The sequence below is a fragment of the Babylonia areolata genome, chromosome 5 (genome assembly GCF_041734735.1).
Source record: "Babylonia areolata isolate BAREFJ2019XMU chromosome 5, ASM4173473v1, whole genome shotgun sequence".
Lineage (NCBI taxonomy): Eukaryota > Metazoa > Mollusca > Gastropoda > Neogastropoda > Buccinidae > Babylonia > Babylonia areolata.
Genome location: NC_134880.1, coordinates 53,986,307 through 54,008,476, shown reverse-complemented (window position 1 = coordinate 54,008,476; position 22,170 = coordinate 53,986,307). Strand labels below are relative to the sequence as shown.

At 42.2% G+C, this 22,170-nt stretch overlaps 1 protein-coding gene across 1 annotated transcript; it reads left to right on the top strand.

The window, feature by feature from the left end:
* Positions 1 to 62: 62 nt before the first annotated feature.
* LOC143282534 (nuclear receptor 2C2-associated protein-like) lies at positions 63 to 20,290 on the top strand. Its single transcript, XM_076588211.1, has 4 exons — positions 63 to 199; positions 6,343 to 6,433; positions 17,369 to 17,558; positions 18,259 to 20,290. The coding sequence occupies exons 1-4, from the start codon at positions 156 to 158 to the stop codon at positions 18,375 to 18,377; spliced, it is 444 nt and encodes a 147-aa protein (XP_076444326.1). The 5' UTR covers positions 63 to 155; the 3' UTR covers positions 18,378 to 20,290.
* Positions 20,291 to 22,170: the final 1,880 nt, after the last annotated feature.

Below are 22,170 nucleotides of genomic sequence, written 5' to 3'. Positions count from 1 at the left end.
GTGCAAATTTGATACCATGCACAGTCAAGAATTCAATGGCTTTTTTTATAGAATTTTTGTATCTTTTCCCAGTCGTTGACTTATAAACTGTATATTGCTTGTCCTTGTTTCTGATTTCATAAACAGTTCTATTACGACAAATAGATTACAACTTGATGAACATGGCGGCCTCCGTGATCAAGCATGTGTCAAAAATACGGTAAGTTATTGTTTGATGACGACATGAAAGAGTGAACTTGGGTGATACGGCTTGTCACAGAGATAGGTATTTTACAGAACTTATATCAGTAGACAAGAATTAAACTGTCTGTGTAATTAATATGATGCAACATAGATGCGAACAGTAGACCAGGGTATACTTGGTGTTTTTTGTGGGGGGGTTTTTGTTACGAAGTAACACAGGAAACACAGGCGCCTACGTGTACTGAACATCAACGACCAGTCTTGTGTGGGAAAGAAGGCAGAGACACTCCATCTCATCGACAGCACTAAGCCTGACATCATCTTGGCTACAGAAACATGGCTAGACACTAGACAGTGACATCATTGACAGTGAAATTCTACCTGACCTCTGTATATAGGACCTTTGTATAGGAAGGACCGTAACAGAAACAGTGGTGATGTCAACGTTACTGTCCACTCCAACCTAAAGAGCTTCATTGTGCCAGAGCTGTCTACTGCCTTTGAGATAGTGTCGGTGGGGGTGAAGCTGCTTGGCAGAAGAACCCATTACCTGTGCGCCTTCTACCATCCCAACGGTGCAGATGAGGTCAGCTTGATTTGACTTGGCGAATCACTCGACAGAGCAGCAAGAATCCCCAATGCCTACTTCCTGATTGGTAGGGATTTCAACTTCCCAAGCTGGGACTGGCCTACCATGACCATTAAGCCCAGACCTGTCCAGGCTCGCTTGCACAGGGACTTTATGGAAATGCTAAACGACCGTGGTCTAGAGCAGATTGTGCTGGAGCCTTTGAGACTGGACAATACACTTGATCTGCTATTCACCAACTGCCCACACCTGGTAGTGGTACCCAGAGTGGAAGTCATACCTGGACTATCAGACCATAACATCCCATACTGTGAATTTTCCATCAGCGCACCTCGTTCCAAGCAAGCTCCTCATCTGATCCCACTGTATGACAAGGTGGACTGGGAAAGCATCAAGACAGTGATGAAGAACCTATACCCAGTGTTAGTGAGTGAGAAAGACCAGCTCACTACAGATCAGCTATGGATGAGGTTCAAGGATACCCTTGTAGAAGCAGTTGAGTCCTACATCCCGCACAAGAAAGCTCACACCAAGACCAGCAAGCTCATTAAGAGACGAGATAGAGTCTACAAAAGCATGAAGAAATGAGGCACTGAAGAGCTGAGAAAAGAATCACAGCACCTGCGCCATCTGATCCAACGCAAGATCCATCGATCGTACTGGGAGTACATCAGCAAGGCCATCGCTGAGGACCCTGAGTAACCAGAAGGATCCCACTCTCTCAAGCAATTCTGGACCTTCGTCAAGCACCGGCGCTTCTCCCAATCCGGCATCTCCCCACTGAAGGTCAATGGACAGCTCGTTACAGACCCAAAAGCCCAAGCGCAAGCCCTGAACAACCAGTTCCAATCTGTCTTCAGTGACGGTAGAGACTACAGAGATGAAGAGTTTGGAACCAAGTGCCACATGTCTGATGTTACTCTCGCCCCTACTCTGACAGATCTTCACATCACAGAATATGATAAGGCATCAAGAAGATACTGTTTGGGTTAACTCACTCGGGACGACAAGTTTTCTCCCTTGCTTTTCCCTACAGACGGCCCATTTGTAAGGGTTTGGAAAAAAAAATTTTTAAATACAAAATATAGAGTAAGAAAATAAAACTTTCAGAACTGGTTTATTACGTGTTGAGCTATTACATAAAAAATTAAAAAAATCAAATTTCTCATCTTATTTTTACAGTTTTGCCATATGTAGAAAATACTGCCAATTTTTCACCCCGAATCACCATACCCATGCTCGCTTTCTGCATTAAATTTGCTTTCTTCTTCATCATCATCCACCTCTTGAATGTCCGACCCTTCAGTTTGTAGCATTTCAAGTACTTCGGCAACCCTAAAACTTTCCCGTCGCTGCCTTGTTCGCTTCACAACATTTTGAGAAGAGCCCGCTTTGCTAACAGGCTGGCACGCGAGCAGACGACCGGTAAGTGACTTTGTCAGCATGTGTGCGAGACGGGCCACACATGGCAGGCTGACCAATACCATTTGATTGTGGAGTGACCCAGAATAGCGCACTCTGCTTGGCTAATCACAAAATCACGTGTACAGTGTGTAATGGATTTTTATTTCTTGAAAATGCTATTCCATTCTGTCGTCTGAAACCAAATACATTTTATGTAGGAATGCTCATGCATTCCTTCGTCCGGAGAGAGTTAAACCCATACAAGGCAGCCGGACCTAACAACATCAGTCCACAAGTGCTGCGAGCGAGAGCTCGCTCCGGACATCACACCAATCTTGACCATCATCTACCAGTCATCTCTTGACACAGGCAATGTACCATCTGACTGGAGAGTTGCTTATGTAGCACCCATCTTCAAGGAGGGAGAGCACTACAACCCAGCTAACTACAGGCCAGTATCTCTGACAAGCATTCCTTGTAAAATTCTTGAGCGTGTTATCATCAGCAGCCTCATGAACCATCTCAAGAGCAATAAAATCCTGTGTCCTGAACAGCCTGGTTTTTGCAAAGCAAGATCTTGTGAGACCCAACTGTTGGACTTTACTGAAGAGCTATTCACCACCATGGAACAGGGAAACCAAGCCAAAGTGATCAGAATGGATTTTGCCAAGGTGTTCGACCGTGTTAACCAGTCTCCTCCTCCATAAACACCACTATGGAGTGCAAGGCAAGATCAACAAATGGATCAGGGCTTTCCTGCACGAGTGACAACAAACAGTCGTAGTCAATGGAGCCTCCTCAGAGCATGCCAAGGTGAGATCAGGTGTCCTGCAAGGGTCGGTTTTAGGCCCAGCGCTGTTTTAGCATATATCAATGATCTCCCAGAGCAGCTCACCTCCTTGACATGTCTCTTTGCTGACGATACTGCTGTTTATCACCTCTCTGCTAGTGACCATGACCAACACCAGCTGCAAGATCTCCACTGTCTTGAGCAGTGGGAGCAGAGCTGGGACATGGCCTTCCACCCAGGAAAGTGTACCACCCTCCCTGTTACCCGCAAGAGAACCATCACCAAGAATCAATTTCAGCTCCATGGTCACACTTTGGCAACTGTCATCTCTGTCACATACCTTGGCGTCACCATCTGCCAAGACCTCAGCTGGGACCTACATATCAACAACATCTGCGCCAAAGCCAACAAGACCCTGGGCTTCTTGCGACGCAGTTTGAAAGTGAGCACCACCCATCTGAAGGAGACTGCATACAAGACCTTTGTGCCCATATTTGAGTACACCTGCTCAGTATGGGATCCACATAGCCAACAGAACATTGACAAGATTGAGGCAGTCCAGAGGAGAGCAGCCCGGTTTGTGACCAACAGGTACCACAACACATCCAACGTGTCTGCCATCATTGACAGACTCCAGTGGCCCTTCCTCCAGCACCACAGAAAGGTCGCTAGGCTAGCTATGCTGCGTAAAATCCTCATCATTGAGGCAATTGTGAATAGAAGCAAACTGGTCCCTGCCCCCGCCAGACTGAGAAGAGGACACCTACAGCAGCTGAGCCACATCCAGTGTAGACCCAATACAGAGGATCCTCCTTTCTGCCTAAAACCATCGCAGACTGGAATGCGCTGCCCGAAACACCAATGGCAGCCGACACCCTTGACACCTTCAAGTCAAGAGTGCCCCAAGAAAACTGAAAACTGCAAAAGTAGTAGTTAGATAGAGTAGGTTGGATTAGGCATCCCCCTCCCAAATACCCCCTCACTCTCTAGAACATTTTGATTTTTTAATTTATTTTAGGGCCCAGCCCTCCCTTCTGGAGGACTGGGATCAGCTAGCCCCTGAGTGGGTGAAGAACGAAAAGTACTAATCTGCTGATAAAACCCACATAGAGTAGGTGTAATGTTCACTTTTTTTTTTCTTCTTTTTTTCTCATCTGTCTAGTTCTTTATCTTTTCTATACGATAGCATCTCTATCTCCACACAACCCAGTAGTTGCGGCAGAGTAATCGACATGACGATCGTGGCCATCAACTGGATGATGATGATGATGATGGAGTAGCTGGGCGTCGATCCTGATCGGAGATCCTGATGAAAATGTCATTGAATGACATCGGTAATCGTTACATATGATAATTTTGGTGGGAGTTCGTTGGTTAATAAAAAGTTAGAAAAAAAGAGTGGGAGTTCATTGGTAATTTTAGTGGGGGATTTGGCAAATACAGAGTCAGGAGGAGGTGTTGAGGGTCATGTGACGAATCTGTGGATCAAGAATTTGATTCCTAGTTGAACTTTTATGTACGCGGTTCTATCACTATCAGCCATTATAGTGAAAAGTTCATTCAGGACAGCAGCGAAAGCAAACTCAAGAATCAAGGAAGATCCGCATAGACTTTCACTGACCAAGAATTGAACACTACATCTGTTAATTATTCAGGACTGATGTCGATCAAGCGCCTGCCATAATGTTATGTGCATGTTTTATACATGTGTATCTTATCTGCACGTGTGTTATTTTATTCACACAAATAAATGATATGGATTATGCAGTGTTGAATACTTTGCATTTTAAGAGGTTTTAGCTTAACAGAAATTTTTATGAAAGTGGGACAACTGTAAATGTGATCATCATATTTTGAAAATTGAAATAAATTCTACTCCAAGTTCCAAAAACAGTTTGAAACAGAACAGTTGTAAATTATTTGATGGTCAGACGTTTGTCTACCACAGTTATATAGATGAAAAATACAGAAAATTTGTCAGAATTTTGTCTGCCACAGTTATATAGATGAAAAATACAGAAAATTTGTCAGAATTTTGTCTGCCACAGTTATATAGATGAAAAATACAGAAAATTTGTCAGAATTTTGTCTGCCACAGTTATATAGATGAAAAATACAGAAAATGTGAAGTTAGCCTTATTAAAAGGTGGAGGAATGCTGAGAGCTGCTGGAGAGCCTCCAACAAGTCCCGGCTGGCTGTGCACAGGCAGAGTTTTGCTGCACAGCATACTGTTGCTGTTTCAACTGTCAGTGCTGCAAAGATAGATTACTTTGAAAAAAAATCTCTGCTTGTGCTTATTGCAGTCAGCTTTTTTCTGCTTCAAATGAACTTCTAGGTAAAAAAAACAACAACAACAAACAAACAAAAAAAGGGCCACTCCCATCCCCAATAACATCCTCAAATGTGATCTGCCTGATTCTTTCTGTGACTGTTTCTTGAACATGATTCGTAATAATCTGGACTCAAGCGTTTGTCCTGTACCCACCTTCTCTTGCTATGATGTTCCTAGACTGTTCCAGTTCCAGCCTGTGACCAAGGAAGAACTCCATAAACTCATTACAGAATCACCTACCCAGTCTTGTTGTCTTGACCCCATCCCAATATGGCTTCTAAGCCATGTCTAGATCAGATGGCCTTATGCCTCTAATCACCAAAATTGCCAACCAGTGAACCACTTTCTTGCCACTGGTAGTGGTACAGTTCCTCATCCCTTCAAGCAGCCATTGTCACACCACTCCTTTAAGAAAGAAGAAGAAGACCCCAATGAGCTGAAGAATGTCCATCCTGTTGTGAACCTTCCTTTCATATCTAAAATTCTTGAGAAAGTTGTTCTGACTCAGCTGCAAAACAGCAAAACCATCTGTGTCATATAGACTCTTGATAATCTTCTGGAAACATTTCAGTCCACCTACAGAAATTTCCACAGTACAGAGACTGCTGTCTTCTGTGTTCTCAAGTCAATGGCCAGTTGTTTTTTAACTGGTCTGCTTGCCAGAGCTGATGAGAGGCCTGTTTCAGTACTTGCTCTGCTCAACCTGAATGCAGCTTTTCGAACTCTGGAGCATGTCATCCTGTTGGAGAGACTCTGAGTATCCATTGGAGTTTATGTTACTGCCCTTGACTGGTATCAATCAGCTTGTGACGATTAATAATTATTATTACTATTTTATTATTTGTTATGATGGTCAAGATAAATCTTATGATTTATTATTTCTTCTTCTTTTTTTGTGTGTGAGTGTGTGTTGGGGTTTGGTTATCATTCTTTAATTTTGTAATCTAATACTGTTTTACAAATATACTAGTATTATGAGTATGATGTGTGTGTGTGTGCGTCTGTGCTTATATCGTAACAGCATACATTTCTGTCTTCTGCAGCGTGAGTTCTGTGCTGAACCGTGATACAAAACAGTTCGGCAAGCAATTTTTGTTGGACAGTCAGGATGAAACATGCTGGAACTCAGACCAGGTCAGTTCCAAACTTTGTAAATCAAATGCAAAAGTGAACTTTTACACAAGTATATATATATATAGACAAGTATTACACACACACACACACACACACACACACACACACACACACACACACACACATATATATATATATATATATCTTGTGTCTCCAAAAAAGTGAACTGCTTTTTGACAAGTATCTCCTCAGTGATAGAAAAACTGGTTTCATTGAAAATTTTCACACAGTAACCTTAGGGGTACAAGTCTGCAAAATATCTACAAGTTCAGATGCAAATTATGTGAGTATTGTCAAATTCAAAACAACATGTCAAAAAAATCCGATATCAGAGGAAAACTCACATATTTCAGTTTATGCTCAATGTGGCCTCCATCTTCCTCCACGACTAAACGAAGCTGTTTCTTCCAAGCAGAAATGCTTTTATGTATTTCTTCCACCAATATCTCCTCCCATGACATAATTATCCTGTCCTTTAACGCCTGCTCAGTCAATTTGTCTCTCTCTCTCCCCGGTAAACTTTCTTCTTCAGAGAGTCCCATATGGGATAATCCATTGGGTTGCAGTCAGGACTTTGTGGAGGCCATTCATCCTTCTTGATGAATTCTGGTGTCGCCTCCTCCACATGGGCCTGGGTTACCCTGCTTGTGTGTGAAGGAGCCCCATCTTGCTGAAACACGTAATTGTTTTTGGGATAAAGACGCCTACAATCCAGGAGAAGATTGTCATCCAATAACTGAATGTAGCTTTCACTATTAACCCTTTGAGCCCTGACCACCGCTTTACTGGTGGTGGGGAGGGGTGGCATAATGCCTGGCCACCGGTTGAGCGGTGCGTAAACACTTGTGTCGTGTTTTGCTATTGGTTGACTTATATTGAAGAGCCATTCAGAAAAACCGTAATATTCTGACGTCAGCAAACATAGTACCAACATTGTGGCATCTTTTCACTGTGTTTTGTGCATGTGCTTTGGATAAAATAGATCGAATTCTACCATGAAGCATGCAGAGTCGAAACCTGACACGCCTCCTTTGATCAACTGATTCTGCATGCTCAGATTCATTTTCAATATCACTATGTGTAGCAAAATCATCCAATTCGAATTCCACCTCACTATCAGAGTAATCATTGTCATACTCTACGTCCGATAAATCATCAAGCATATCAGTTACTTGCTGCGTTGTGTACAGTTTTTTTCTCGCACATTTTGTCCCTGATTTCCGCCCTGATGGGCCAGGTTGAGACTGCACGCTTCAGGTGTTTACGCACCGCACAACCAGTGGCTGGGCATCATGTCATTTTTCTCCTGCCACCGGTAAAGCGGTGGTCAAGGCTCAAAGGGTTTGATACCAATTATTTGCAAATTTTTGCTCAGAAGCTCAGGCAGAAGGGTTACAATTGCTCAGGAACTCAGGGCTCAAAGGGTTAACCTTGGCTCTATCATTGTCAATAAAATGAATGTTTGTTTTTTCCTTTCCAGGATACTCCAGCTTAAACCATTATCTTTTTTAAAAATCTAGAAGTCCCATGATAAAGGGGAGATGGCTGAATCTCTTGTTTCTGTTTCCTGTAAACACGATCATTTCAGCTATTTTTAGCTATCTCTGACTTAAATCTCATCTGTGAAAATGAACCTTTTCACATCAGTGGCCAAGTAGTGGTCATTCAAGTTATGGCAGCGAGTTTTTCTTTTCCCTCTAAAATTTTGGTCCCTCCTTAATATCCGTATCCTCATGAAGGGCCATTCGCCATTCTTTGCACAGAAGACTTGCTTACTTGTAAATCATGTGGGTCCCTGGGTTCTCCTCCTGGGTTCTCCTCCTGGGATTGATTCATTTCCTGAACACAGTCCTTGTTGTCCTCCGAACATACAGTCTCGGGTCTCCCGCTGCCAATTTTATGTGCTACTGACCCTGTAGTGCGTATTTTAGCAATAAGTCTATTTACAGTGACATGACTCCACCCCTTGCCTGGAAATTCCATTACTATCCTTCTTCCACCCCAGCCTTTCTCCTTGAAACAGTTTTCAATAGTAACCTTATCACTTTCACTGAAAGGCATGGTTGATCCTTCCAAACTGAAACTTTGGACAGAACTGATTTTGGATACAGACGACAATAAAAAATCAATAGACTTGACACCCAGACAGGCTATTTTTAGACTGACACTGACTGACAGATGCCAACACCTGGCAGCTGGCATGAACATGATGAAGGTCACATTGCACAGCTCTGATACTGGATTTTTTTTACATGCTGTTTTGAATTTGCCAGTACTCACATAATTTGCATCTGAACTTTTAGATATTTTGCACACTTGTTGATGATACCCTAAGGTTACTGTGTGAAAATTTTCAATGAATTCGGTTTCTCTATCACTGAGAAAATATTTGTCAAAAAGCGGTTCACTTTTTTCAAGACACCCAATATATATATATATGTGTGTGTGTGTGTGTGTGTGTGTGTGTGTGTGTGTGTGTGTGTGTTCATACAAATAGTACCAGATGCACAGTGACACACATTTTTTTTTTTATTCATAATGTCATTCTTAATTGATATTTAAATGATTTGTGGATCACAATAAATTGAAGTAGACAAACTCAGTGTTACTCTCTTTTCTTTTCTTTTTTAATATGTTTTTTCAAATACATTCGAAAAAGAGGGAGGTTAATTTTATTCTTAGAATCTTAGCATATTTTATCAATAACATAACAACTTCTCATTATTAATTGAAAAGAGAAATGGTACTTACTGCTCTCAATATGATTAAGAATTTATGTACGAGTTTTGTTTCATGTCCTGGTCATGATGATAATTGTCCCTTTGTCTTAGATACAGTAGTCTTCTTCTTCTTCTGCGTTCGTGGGCTGCAGCTCCCACGTTCACTCGTATATACGCTAGTGGGCTTTTACGTGTATGACTGTTTTTATCCCTCCATGTAGGCAGCCATACTCCGTTTTCGGGGATGTGCATGCTGGATATGTTCTTGTTTCTATAACCCACCGAACGCTGACATGGATTACAGGATCTTTAACGTGCGTATTTGATCTTCTGCTTGCATATACACACAAAGGGGGTTCAGGCACTGGCAGGTCTGCACATATGTTGACCTGGGAGATCGTAAAAATCTCCACCCTTTACCCACCAGGCGCCGTCACCGTGATTCGAACCTAGGACCCTCAGATTGAAAGTCCAACGCTTTAACCGTTCGGCTATTGCGCCCGGATACAGTAGTGACTCTCGGGTTTTGTCTATAAGTGGAGTTTTACAGCTTGTTGGCTGCTGCCCTTAATGTCGAGCGGTTCCAAAACATTTTCTCTGCTGCAGTTTGTTGTTGCCAGAGAAGTAAGTTGAGTGCATTATTAGGTGGTGTTTCACTGCTGAGGTTTGATTGATTGATATGGAGGATTGTCCTCGGTCAGAGACCAAGCTCTAAGCGCTTTACAAACACACGGTCATTTGCACAACAGGCTGCCTACCTGGGTAGAGCCGACTGACAGCTGCCACTAGGCGCTCATCATTCATTTCCAGTGTCATTCAATCAGATTTCAGGCACACACACATATATACTCAAACAGACATGTAACATTTTTTTTACATGTATGACCATTTTTGTTTATTTACCCTGCCATTTAGGCAGCCATACTCCGTTTTCGGGGATGTTCATGCTGGGTATGTTCTTGTTTCCATAAACCACCGAACGCTGACATGGATTACATGATCTTTAACGTGCATATTTGATCTTCTGCATGCGTATACACACGAAGGGGTCGGGGTTCAGGCACTAGCAGGTCTGCACATATGTCAACCTGGCAGATTGGAAAAATCTCTACCCTTTACCCACCCGGCAAGATTCGAACCCGGGACCCTTATATGGAAAGTCCAATGTTTTAACCATTCAGTCCTGTGGTCATCAAGGCAAGGGTCCATCTGTTAAAGGCCAAGTAGTCATCCCATAGGAGCAATATTCTCATGGTCAAGTTGTTCAGGCTGAGGTCTTGAATTCTCTTAAGTGTTGAGTTTGATGACTTCAGGCGAAACTCTCTGTAATGATGAAAATCTATTGAAAATCTCCATTAAGGTGAAGTCATTCATGGCTGTGGTCATTAAAAAAATAAGTAAATAAAATATGAAATTTAAAAAAAAAAAACAGACAATATCTTTTTTGTGATCTTTAGCTGTATCCTTACACTTATATCCTGAAGGTGCAAGGGAGAGATTTTTAAAAAATGTGTACAGTGCATGACTTGTGCATGGGAGTGTGCATGTGTGGGGATGCATGTGTGTGAAGCACAACAGTCCCTCTAAACAGACTGACACGAAGATGTCGACTTGTTCATCAGCCTTGTTGCCCACATGTTTCTTCAAAGGGTACAAGGAAACTTTGCACAGTTTAGAAATAACCCATGTGAATGTGAAGCTAACCTCACATCTCCCTTTTTCCTTTCGTAAATTTAAAATGATCAGTGGCCATTTACTTTACTATGAACCTAAATAACTTTAATATTTAACACATAAATAACTAAGCTTTAAGTCTTGTTTGTATTTCTTCAAAGCACATTTTCTTTTCTAACAGTTGTTCATTCAGCACCGTTTATGGTGTCTTTTCACTTCGCTGTTGATATCTTGAACACAATTTATAGCACAGCATTTTCTTTTCAAAACTGTTTATAGTGCAGAGCAGCTTGTAGTATCATGTATGTCCAGAGACACAGTTCATAATTGTAAACTGTAGCACATTCACTGGCACTGTCTTTCTTCTGTTGTGTAAATTTAGAAATTGTCTTTCTTTCTTTCTCTATCACCCTAATCTTTAAAAAAAATAATTTGGGCCACTGTTAATTTTACCTTTAAACTATATTTAAACTATCAATAACTCACTCAGTACGGCCAGTCCTCTCTTCTCCTCTACACATACCCCTCGGATGTCCTGTGGGTGTCTGAATGACCCAACCTTTAGCTTCCGTTCTCAGAATTGTGGTATTCTTCGTCAACATTCAACTCTTCAGTATAAGAGCCATCCGCTTGCAATATTTTGATGATGGTAGTTGGGGTGAAACGCTGTTAACGTCGTCTCTTTCACCGTTCGTATGGAGAGAGTTAATGTCTCTTCAATTCAACAGTTCAAAGGTCTAATCTATATGGCTTCTTTATTTTCCTGCCAAATGTGGTGCAGGCAGTTGGCTTGGGGTCATGTGTTGGCTTCAGGTGCTGCACAAGGGTTGCTGGCAGCTGGTGTTGAGCTGGGGCTGTTGGCTTCCATGCTGGCAGCTGGTGTTGAGCTGGGGCTGTTGGCTTCCATAATGGCAGCTGGTGTTGAGCTGGGGCTGTTGGCTTCCATGCTGGCAGCTCTGGTTTCAGTGACTGCTGGTTGTCATTGGTGAACACCCGATTCACAGTTGGTGGTGGTTTTGATGGCTGACAGCCATCGTTGTTTGGTACCCGCTTCCAGGGTGATGGCAGGTTCAGCACTGGCAGCTTCGGCGAAGAAGGCTTCAGCAATGGCAGCTTCGGTGAAGAGGGCTTTTTGATGGTATGGAAGGGATCATAGGAGGCAGGAGGAATGGATGGATTTTGGACACGTGGTGGTTTGGAAGGACTTTGGACTTGGGGATGGTCAAGGGAATCAGCATCAGGGGCGTTTTTGGGAAAGAGGGCCTTTCCTTAGGATGAGGGATGGACAGCTTTTTGTTGAGCTGTCTGGGGATCAGGGATAGGCGGTTTCGGTGCTGTCTCCCGAATGATGTGGAAACCTCATAGGAACGGTTCCCAAGAGGTTGCACAACAGTTCCTGGCACATTTTGCAGTTTTACCCACACTGGCTGGTTTGGTACAAGGGGTGTAGCGTCTTTGGCACGATGCTTTTTATCAAAGTTCACTTTCAGTTTGTTTTTCTGTTGCTCGTTTCTGGCAAGAAAGTTTGTTAGCTGGGCTGGCTGAAATTTGGATTTCAACATGGGAACTGTGGTTCGTAGCGTCCTTCCCATCAGGAGTTCTGCTGGGCTGCTCCCTATCTGAAGAGGTGTTGCACGATATATTAGCATGGCCATGTAAGGGTCATCAGTCTTCTTCATCATTTGTTTGACTGTTTCTACGGCTTTCTCAGCTTTACCGTTTGACTGGGGGTAGTATGGACTACTGGTTGTGTGGCAGAAGCCATAGTGTTGTGCAGAGTTGCTAAAATGATGATTGCTAAATTGGGGACCATTGTCTGAAACAACTTCTTCTGGGATACCATTTCTGGAAAATATGCTTTTCATGTGGTTTAATACATGGCTTGCTGTGGTGTCTTTGAGATGTGCAATTTCAGTTAACCTTGAGTAGTAGTCTATGAATAGTAAGTACTGTTCTTTGTTCAATTTGAACAAGTCTGTCCCCACTTTTTTGCCATGGGTGTTCTGGTGTAGGTGTAGGTATGAGTGGTTCAGGTGTGATGTGTCTCTTGAATACAGAGATGGCAGTTTTCTACAAGTGTTTCCATTTGAGTGCTGAGACCTGGCCATCAGATGCTTTCACGAGCAAGGGCACGGCACTTTACAATGCCCTGGTGTCCCTGGTGAATTCGTTGAAGCATTTCTTGCTTTAACTTGTCTAGTATGACCAGTCTTGTGCAGTAGAGAAGTAGATCTTGTATGCTGAGGTCATGGCGTACTGTCCAATAAGGCTTCAGTCGACTATCATTTGGCCAAGAGTTTGGCCATCCTGACTTGCAGTAGTACAACAGTTTCTGGCAAACTTCATCTGAGTTCTGGCAGCGCTTGATCTCTTCCAATTTTCTGTATGTGGCTGGGAGATTTTGTATCACCTGGTTAACATGGAGCTCGACTTCTTCTGCTAGTTCCTTTTCTTCTTCTTTGGGTGAAGGCTGGAAAGGGGCACGAGAGAGTACGTCTGCTGAGGTCAAATTCTTTCCCCTGGTGTAGATGATGTTGTAGCTGAACCTCATCATTTTCATTCGGAGTCTTTGCAGTCTTGCAGTCAGTCTCTTGGGTCAAGTCTTTCAGTCCCAAGATGTAACTGGAAAATTTTTCACATGCCCAGGTTAGGGATAGGGCCTCCTTCTCCACTTGTGCCCATATTGATTCCGTGGAGGTCAGTGACCTACTTATGTTGAACACCGGTTTGTACTTTCCATCATCATGCTTCTGAGACATCACTGCTTCCAGGCCATACAACGAGGCATCTGTTGAGATTTTTGTTGAACGATTGGGGTCATGGTGCACCAGAATCGGGGCAGAAATCAACTTTCCTTTATTTTCTTGAAAGCTTCCTGTCGCTGGCTTCCCCAGTTCCACTTGTCTTGTTTCAAAAGCTCTCTCAGAGGCTTGGTGTCATCCGCAAAAGTACATCCTGCGAATCTGGGTACATGGTTGGCCATCCCGAGAAATCTCTTGAGTTCTGTTAGATCTGTCAGCAGCTGGAAGTTTGTTATGTTTTGCACCTTCTCTGGGTCAATGGCGATTCCTTCCACTGAGATGACGTGTCCGAGGAATTTCACGCTTGACTTGTTAAACTGGCACTTGTCTTCATTGAGGGTGACACCTGCCTCTTCTAGTTTGTGCAGAACAGCACTGAGACGTTTATCATGCTCATCTTGTGACTTCCCGTGGATCAGAAGATCATCAGTGTCACAAATTGTTCCTTCTTGATCTGCTTACAGCTGCATCATGTTGCGTTGAACATTTTCTGCACCCAAACTAATACCAAAGGGCAACCTTGTGTAGCAGTATCTGCCGAAGGGTGTTACAAATGTTGTCAAAAGTTGGCTTCCTTTGTCCAAGGGGATTTGATGAAACCCACTATTGGAGTCCAATTTTGTAAAGAACTTGGAACCTGACAACTGTACAAGGAGTTCGTCTGTGTTTGGGAGAGGGAAATTTTCTCTCCTGACCGATTCATTGAGCTTAGTGAGGTCCACGCATACCCTCATTTGGTTGTTGGGCTGGACAACTGTGACATTTGGAGTGCACCAGTCTGTAGGTTCTGTTTCTGTTACTTCTAATTCCTCCAATCTGTCGATTTCTTTTCTTGACCTTGTCTCGCAAAGGGAGCGCTAGTCATTGTCGTGTGGCGACTGCATATGGTCTGGCATCTTCCTTCAGTGAAATCTTGTATGTTGCATTCAGTCTTCCAAGACCTGTGAAGAGTTTTGGAAAGTCCTGACTTGCTTTCACTTGGTCGATTTTCTCTGCCAAATTCAGTGCATTGATGTCTGGTCTGCCAAGCAAGGGCTCCTCCAATCCTTTTATCACATAGATTTCTTGATTGGTTTCTTTCCCTTTGTATTTCATCTTGGCAGTGAATTTTCCCTGGATTGGAATTTCTATCTTTCCTGGTCCATACTGACCATAGAGCTTCTTCTTTGCTTTCTGAAGCGGTTGTTTGTTTGTGGGAATCAGTCTCGCTGGAATGACAGTCACGCCTTCACCTGTATCAACTTTAAACTCGAGATGCGTCTGTTCCATTTCCACGCTGATCATGCAAAGGTAGACATCCTCAAACTCTTCGTCATATTCGGCTTCATCTTCTTGTTCCTCTAAGAGATGAACACTGAAGAACGGCAGACAACAGCAAAATCTCCTTGCTTTCGACAATTTCGGCATTGTGCATTTCTCACTGGACACATGTCTCTACTGTGCATTGCCTTCCCACATCTGGGACATTTTGATGAAGGGTGCTGCTGATATTGTTTGGCATACGGTATGAATGACCTGTTTAAATGAGTTGTAACCAAGCATATAATGTTGATCAACCCACTCAGTACGGCCAGTCCTCTCTTCTCCTCTACACAGACCCCTCGTATGTCCAGTGGGTGTCTGAATGACCCAACCTTTAGCTTCCATCGTCAGAACTGTGGTATTCTTTGTCAACATTCACCTCTTCAGTATAAGAGCATTCCGCTTGCAATATTTTGATGATGGTAATTGGGATGAAACGCTGTTAACGTCGTCTCTTTCGCCGTTCGTATGGAGAGAGTTAAGCAAATAAGCACTGACACAGCAGGAATGTTTTCTACAGTGTCCTTTACTTCAAATCTGCAAGAGATGATATTCCTTAAAGTTTAAATGTTATACATTCCTTGTTGAAGCCAGAAAACTTTTAGTAAAATGTATTGAATTGCAACCTATTACATGCTGCTACATCCCATAGATAAGAAACAAAATTGACACTGAAACAATGGAAAACAACTTTTTCCCCTTACAGCAAATATTATAGTATACCACATAAGTTACTTTTACAGTTTTATTCTGTAGTACATGACCACAGCTCAGTCACTTGTGTTTTGTTCATTTATCAAACTCCACTAACAGAATGCATGACTTCAATTTTGGCTCAACATGTTCTGCTTCGAAATGTTTTCGCTGAGTTGCTGGGCCATTGTTTCACAGATTGTTTCAATAAATGCTGAAAGTATGCAAGTAGTACGTGTCTTCAAAGTTTTGATTGTTGTCAAGCCTATTTTTTCTTTTCTTTTCTTACAATACAAGTTCGAACAGAAAGTATTTGAGACATACAATTCATTTTCTCAGTTAACTTTGTCATAAAACACAATGCTGAATTGCTTGTTCTGTGTTGATTCTTTGTACTCTACCTATTTTCTTTCTTTCTTTCTTTCTTTTAAAAATTTTTTTGGGGTAAGATATTAACAGTGATCTATGTGATAGTGATTTAAAAGTGTGCATGCAAGCAACTGCTGAAATTACACCATCCACTGTATATGACCTTTCTCTTCACCTTTTTTTTCTTATTTTTAAGGTTTCCAAATATTTTTTTTTTATTCATTCAATTTTTTACAATGTAAGAAATATGATTGATACAGATACAATGCATCTAGTTAGAATAACGCATTAACTCATTAAAGGAAACTGAAGATGAAAAATATGCGACATACATACATGTTGCAGAATTGACCTTTCTCATAATCACAGCATAATCTTTTATGCTTTGGATTTAGGATCCCGTGGTCACCAGTGATCGTGCTTTGAAGACCCATTTTGGCCTGATATTTGTGTCCTTTGGACAACGGGCGCTATAGGTGAATGGTTAAAGCGTTGGACTTTCAATCTGAGGGTCCCGGGTTCGAATCACGGTGACGGCGCCTGGTGGGTAAAGGGTGGAGATTTTTACGATCTCCCAGGTCAACATATGTGCAGACCTGCTAGTGCCTGAACCCCCTTCGTGTGTATATGCAAGCAGAAGATCAAATACGCACGTTAAAGATCCTGTAATCCATGTCAGCATTCGGTGGATTATGGAAACAAGAACATACCCAGCATGCACACCCCCGAAAACGGAGTATGGCTGCCTACATGGCTGGGTAAAAACGGTCATTCACGTAAAATCCCACTCGTGTGCATACGAGTGAACGCAGAAGAAGAAGAAGAAGAATGTCCTTTGGACCGGCACTTTACTCAGATTTCCTCATTCCACCCAGGTGTGAATGGGTACCTGACTTCAATTAGGGAAGGTTAAAGCGGTGAAAGGATAGGATCAGGCCCTGCTGTCCTATGTTGAGCCCTAGAAACAATGGATATTAATCCACTGTGGTAGGCAGCCTGTTTCGCAATTGACTCTGTGTTTGTAAAGCCCTTAGAGCTTGGTCTCCAACTGAGGATGAGCGCTTGTGTCCATATCATCACTGCCCTGATGACTGTAACAGGCTGTGGGACCTTTAACTCTCTCCATACGAACGGCGAAAGAGACGACATTAACAGCGTTTCACCCCAATTACCATCATCAAAATATTGCAAGCGGAAGGCTCTTATACTGAAGAGGTGAATGTTGACAAAGAAAAAAAATACCACAATTCTGGTGACAGAAGCTAAAGGTTGGGTCATTCAGACACCCACTGGACATCCGAGGGGTCTGTGTTGAGGAGAAGAGAGGACTGGCCGTACTAAGTGAGTTAACCTTAAGCTGATCTTCTGTCCACCAGGGATGTCCACAGTTCATCCACCTGGAGTTTGACGCAGCAGTGAAGGTGAGCGAGGTTCACATCCAGTTTCAGGGCGGCTTTGTGGGCAAAGAATGCTGGGTAGAGTGCAAGGATTGTGGGTCCTCCGGCGACAAGAGGTCCTTGGTCAAGGTGACAGATATTTACCCGGAGGACGTCAACTCTGTGCAGATATCCTTTTTTTGTTTTTGAGCAGACGGGTGTTGTTTGGTGTGGACCTGATATACATAATGTGTGTGTTACTATTTGTGTGTGTGTGTGTGTGTAACTGTGTATGTGTGTGTGTGTATGTGTGTGTGTGTGTGTGTGTACCTGTGTGAGCCATTTTGTCTGCCTGCATGTATGCATGCAGTTGTTTTGTATATCTTTATGTGTGTTGGGGTGTTTCCTGCAGAAAAGGAGTATGGAAGGACCAGATTTGTAAATGCATCAATATTGACATATATCACTCTTATAATATATTCCTATATTTTCCCTAGTGCTCAGGCCTCAAGACCTTTTTCCCCCATCATATTCAAACCTCACCATTTTCTGAAGTACTGTTTGTTTTGCTAAAGCATTTTGAATTTTACCTTGCCATTTGCTATGCCCTGTTAAACCTGTTAGGCAGCCATGCTTGTTTTAGAGGTTGTGCATGCTGTGTGTTTATGTGCATGTTTCTATAGTCCACCAAACATTGACATGGATCAAAAGATATTGAACATGCGTGGTTGATGTTGTGCATGTGCAAGAAGGAGGTTCAGACAGCAGACACATCCAGAATTCCAAGCCAAGATTCTAGGACTGGCAGTCCAGTGCTCAGCCTATTTACCTGGCTATCACATAACAGGCCTTAATTTCTGTACTTTTTTTTTTCCTTAATACAGTGCACAGATTTCCCATGGAGTGTCCGGAGCCAACGACTGCCTTGCGTATCATCTTCAACACTAGCACAGACTTCTTCGGACGCATCATTATTTACAAGTTAGATATTCTTGGTCAGACAACATGACTGACAAGAGAATGACAAATCACTCTCTCTCTCTCTCTCTCTCTCTCTCTCTCTCTCTCACACACACACACATGCACACGCACGCGCACGCGAGGGTCGATTCTGTTCCAACGGAAGTTATGAATAGCTAAAAGAAATGTGTCTACTCGTTCCCCTCTCCCCCCTCCCCACAGCCCTCCCTCTTCCCACAGATGTGCAACATATCCCTGCTTTATGAAAAATGGGGCAAGGGTAAGGGTAGGAAGGAAGGATGGGAGATAAAAAAATAAAAATTAAAAAAAGATAAAAGGGGGTGGGGAAGAGGAAGAAAGAAAAGAGAAGGGTGTGAGGGGAAGTAAAGGAATAAAGCACACGTCTTAGCTTGTCCATTAATTGACTGGTTCATATTTTGCTGGCTGATTCACTGCTGACGTGATTGATTGATTGATCTATTTGTTATTTATAAATACTTGTTTCTTACCCTTTCTGTTGACTTGAGCTGACAAAGCATCCAATGCCATGGTGTACTACCAGGCAAGTGAGAAACAGTAACTATTGACCCCACCTAATAGACGGGCGCAATAGCCGAGTGGTTAAAGCGTTGGACTTTCAATCTGAAGGTCCCGGGTTCGAATCACGGTGACGGCGCCTGGTGGGTAAAGGGTGGAGATTTTTACGATCTCCCAGGTCAGCATATGTGCAGACCTGCTAGTGCCTGAACCCCCTTCGTGTGTATATGCAAGCAGAAGATCAAATACGCACGTTAAAGATCCTGTAATCCATGTCAGCGTTCGGTGGGTTATGGAAACAGGAACATACCCAGCATGCACACCCCCGAAAGCGGAGTATGGCTGCCTACATGGCTGGGTAAAAACGGTCATACACGTAAAATTCCACTCGTGTGCATACGAGTGAACGTGGGAGTTGCAGCCCACGAACGCAGAAGAAGAAGAAGAAGACCCCACCTAACAGAACGATATTGTCAATCTTATTTGGATGTGTCAGTTCCGGAGCTGTTTGTCCCACAGTACAAATGCTGGCTTTTTGCAGTGGAGGTTAAAAAAAAGACCATAGTCTTGAGCTGGCCCTTGATGATCAGCTGGGCTAAACTAAAATCAGTAGTGATAATACTAATGTGAAATCTGCAATAAATAAATGATACAGTTGTATTGTCGAAGTTATTGAATCACAGTTTTGGATATGTTCGCTTGGCACACTATTTTGAGGAGGAGTACACCATTTTGTGACAAGAATACACCATACACAAATATAAGGTAAACAGGTCTGTTTTATTAATGATGTAGTGAAAAAATACACCATTTTGTGACAAGAATACACCATACACAAATATAAGGTAAACAGGTCTGTTTTATTAATGATGTAGTGAAAAAATACACCATTTTGTGACAAGAATACACCATACACAAATATAAGGTAAACAGGTCTGTTTTATTAATGATGTAGTGAAAAAAATACACCATTTTGTGACAAGAATACACCATACACAAACATAAGGTAAACAGGTCTGTTTTATTAATGATGTAGTGAAAAAAATACACCATTTTGTGACAAGAATACACCATACACAAACATAAGGTAAACAGGTCTGTTTTATTAATGATGTAGTGAAAAAAATACACCATTTTGTGACAAGAATACACCATACACAAATATAAGGTAAAGAGGTCTGTTTTATTAATGATGTAGTGAAAAAAGAGTGATCGAAATGGTGAACGCTCAGTTTGTATGTGCATGCATGGGTATGAGCATGTGTATTGAGAGTTGATATGTGGTGTGTGTGCTGTATATGCATGTGCATGTGTACATTCTTGTGCATGTGTGTGCGCATGCGTATATTAACTTATTCTGCGTTCACTTTCCATTGTATTATTATTTTATTTGTGAAGCTGAATAAAACACTCCTGACGTTATAATGACATCCAAAGACTGGAGTTTGGCTACTGATGTGTGAGTAGGTGATTATTGCATGCAGGCATTGGCAGACCATAATGACATTTAAATGTATTTTGTGTAATATATAAACTGAATGTTTGAGATTATATTGGTGCAGAAAAGAACTTTTTTTTTATATCATTCAAAGTTGTCAGAATCGAACAACAGTCAGTTAACTGTAAATTACAACACTGTGAACATATTCATATACAAAATGTGAATGGAAAATAATGATAAGCTTGTTTACTTCACACACACACACGCACACACACACACACACACACACACACACACACACAACAACAACAACAACAACAACAACAACAACAAAAAATCCCCCTCCCCTTCCCCCAAGAAGTGACAGAATCTGAGCACACAGGATCAACCCCCTCAGTTGTTCCATGTGTAACATGTATTTAACACACGTAAAAGAACCCACAGCAAAAAGAAAAAAGAAGTTTGTTCCTGGTCAAATTCTGCAGAAAAATGCATTTTGGTAGAAAGAACAAATACACTTGCAGACAAAAGAACAAATACACTTGCAGACAAAAAAAATGGCTGGCACTGTGCAGTAGAGATGCACTCAACCTAGATTGAACAGCCCAAATTTCACACAGAGATTTGTGTTGTGACATTGTAAATACAATACAATACGAAGTCTCTCTCTCTCTCTCTCTCTCTCTCTCTCACACACACACACACACACACACACACACACACACACCGCCCCGAAAATTAGTTGCTTGTTATTTTCCAGGCGTGTGTGTAAGCATGGACGCCGATCAGCTTGAAAGCTAGCGGTTTGGCCTTGGCAAGACCTATAGAACTGATATTGAATCACAGCTGGTGAGCTATTACAATCTTCTTCCCAACTCAATGACATTGCTATCTGTGTGTGTGTGCGCGCGCGCGCTTTTATTTGTTAGACCTTCGGCCCATGCAAATGGAGGTCTTTTGAAGCATGTTGAAATGACAGTCAAGTCTTTGGAATAATGCCAAGGTATTTAAACATATTGACAGTTGTAAACACATCACTGCCATTCGATATCCAGAAGACGACCTTTGTTTAAAAACAACTTGAATTGACATTATGATTCACAATCAGGTCCAGTCGCTTTGCAGTAGGTATCGTATAAGATGCTGAGCCGAGTCTGGTGTCCAACGACACTATCAGAAAGACTGATAGGCATAGCCTATTTGATTACCAGTTAAAACAAGACTGAGCAGTATATTTGTCCTACGAACTGCGAATCAAAGAAAAGCTTATGATAATCATCGTCAGTTTGTGCAAGGACTTTAACATCTATTTTTCACATGCTAGGTTCGTCATCTGAAGTCTCTCTCTCTCTCTCTCTCTACAAGAAACATCAAACTCCTGAGTATGCGTGTTGTCTACGTAAGATATGACACATGGGAGCTGACGACACTTACAGGAAGCCGAAGGCAAAGAGGCTTTTGTGTTTTGGATGGAAGGGAATGGCTTGGCATTTGATCAAAAAGCACATGGCCTAAGAGTATGGTCCAATGAAGTTGCCAAAAATATGAAATTTTGTAAATGGGGTCGCTACACACTTTGGACCCAGGCAAATGATTAGTATAAGTGCGCCGTGTGTGTGTCTGTGTGTGTGTCTGTGTGTGTGTGTGGTTGGGGGATGGGGATGTGCTGGGACCGATTGTGAGTGTGTGTGTTTGTGTGCGTATGTGTGTGAATATGTGTGTGTATGACTGAGAAAGGGCAAACACTGAAATGAAAGTCAAAGTTATGTGCCGATTAATAATGAAATGTTTTGCAAACATTATTTTGTTAGTATCATCCTGACAGATAAAGTATAAGCGTTTGATTTTTTTTTTTTTTTTTTTT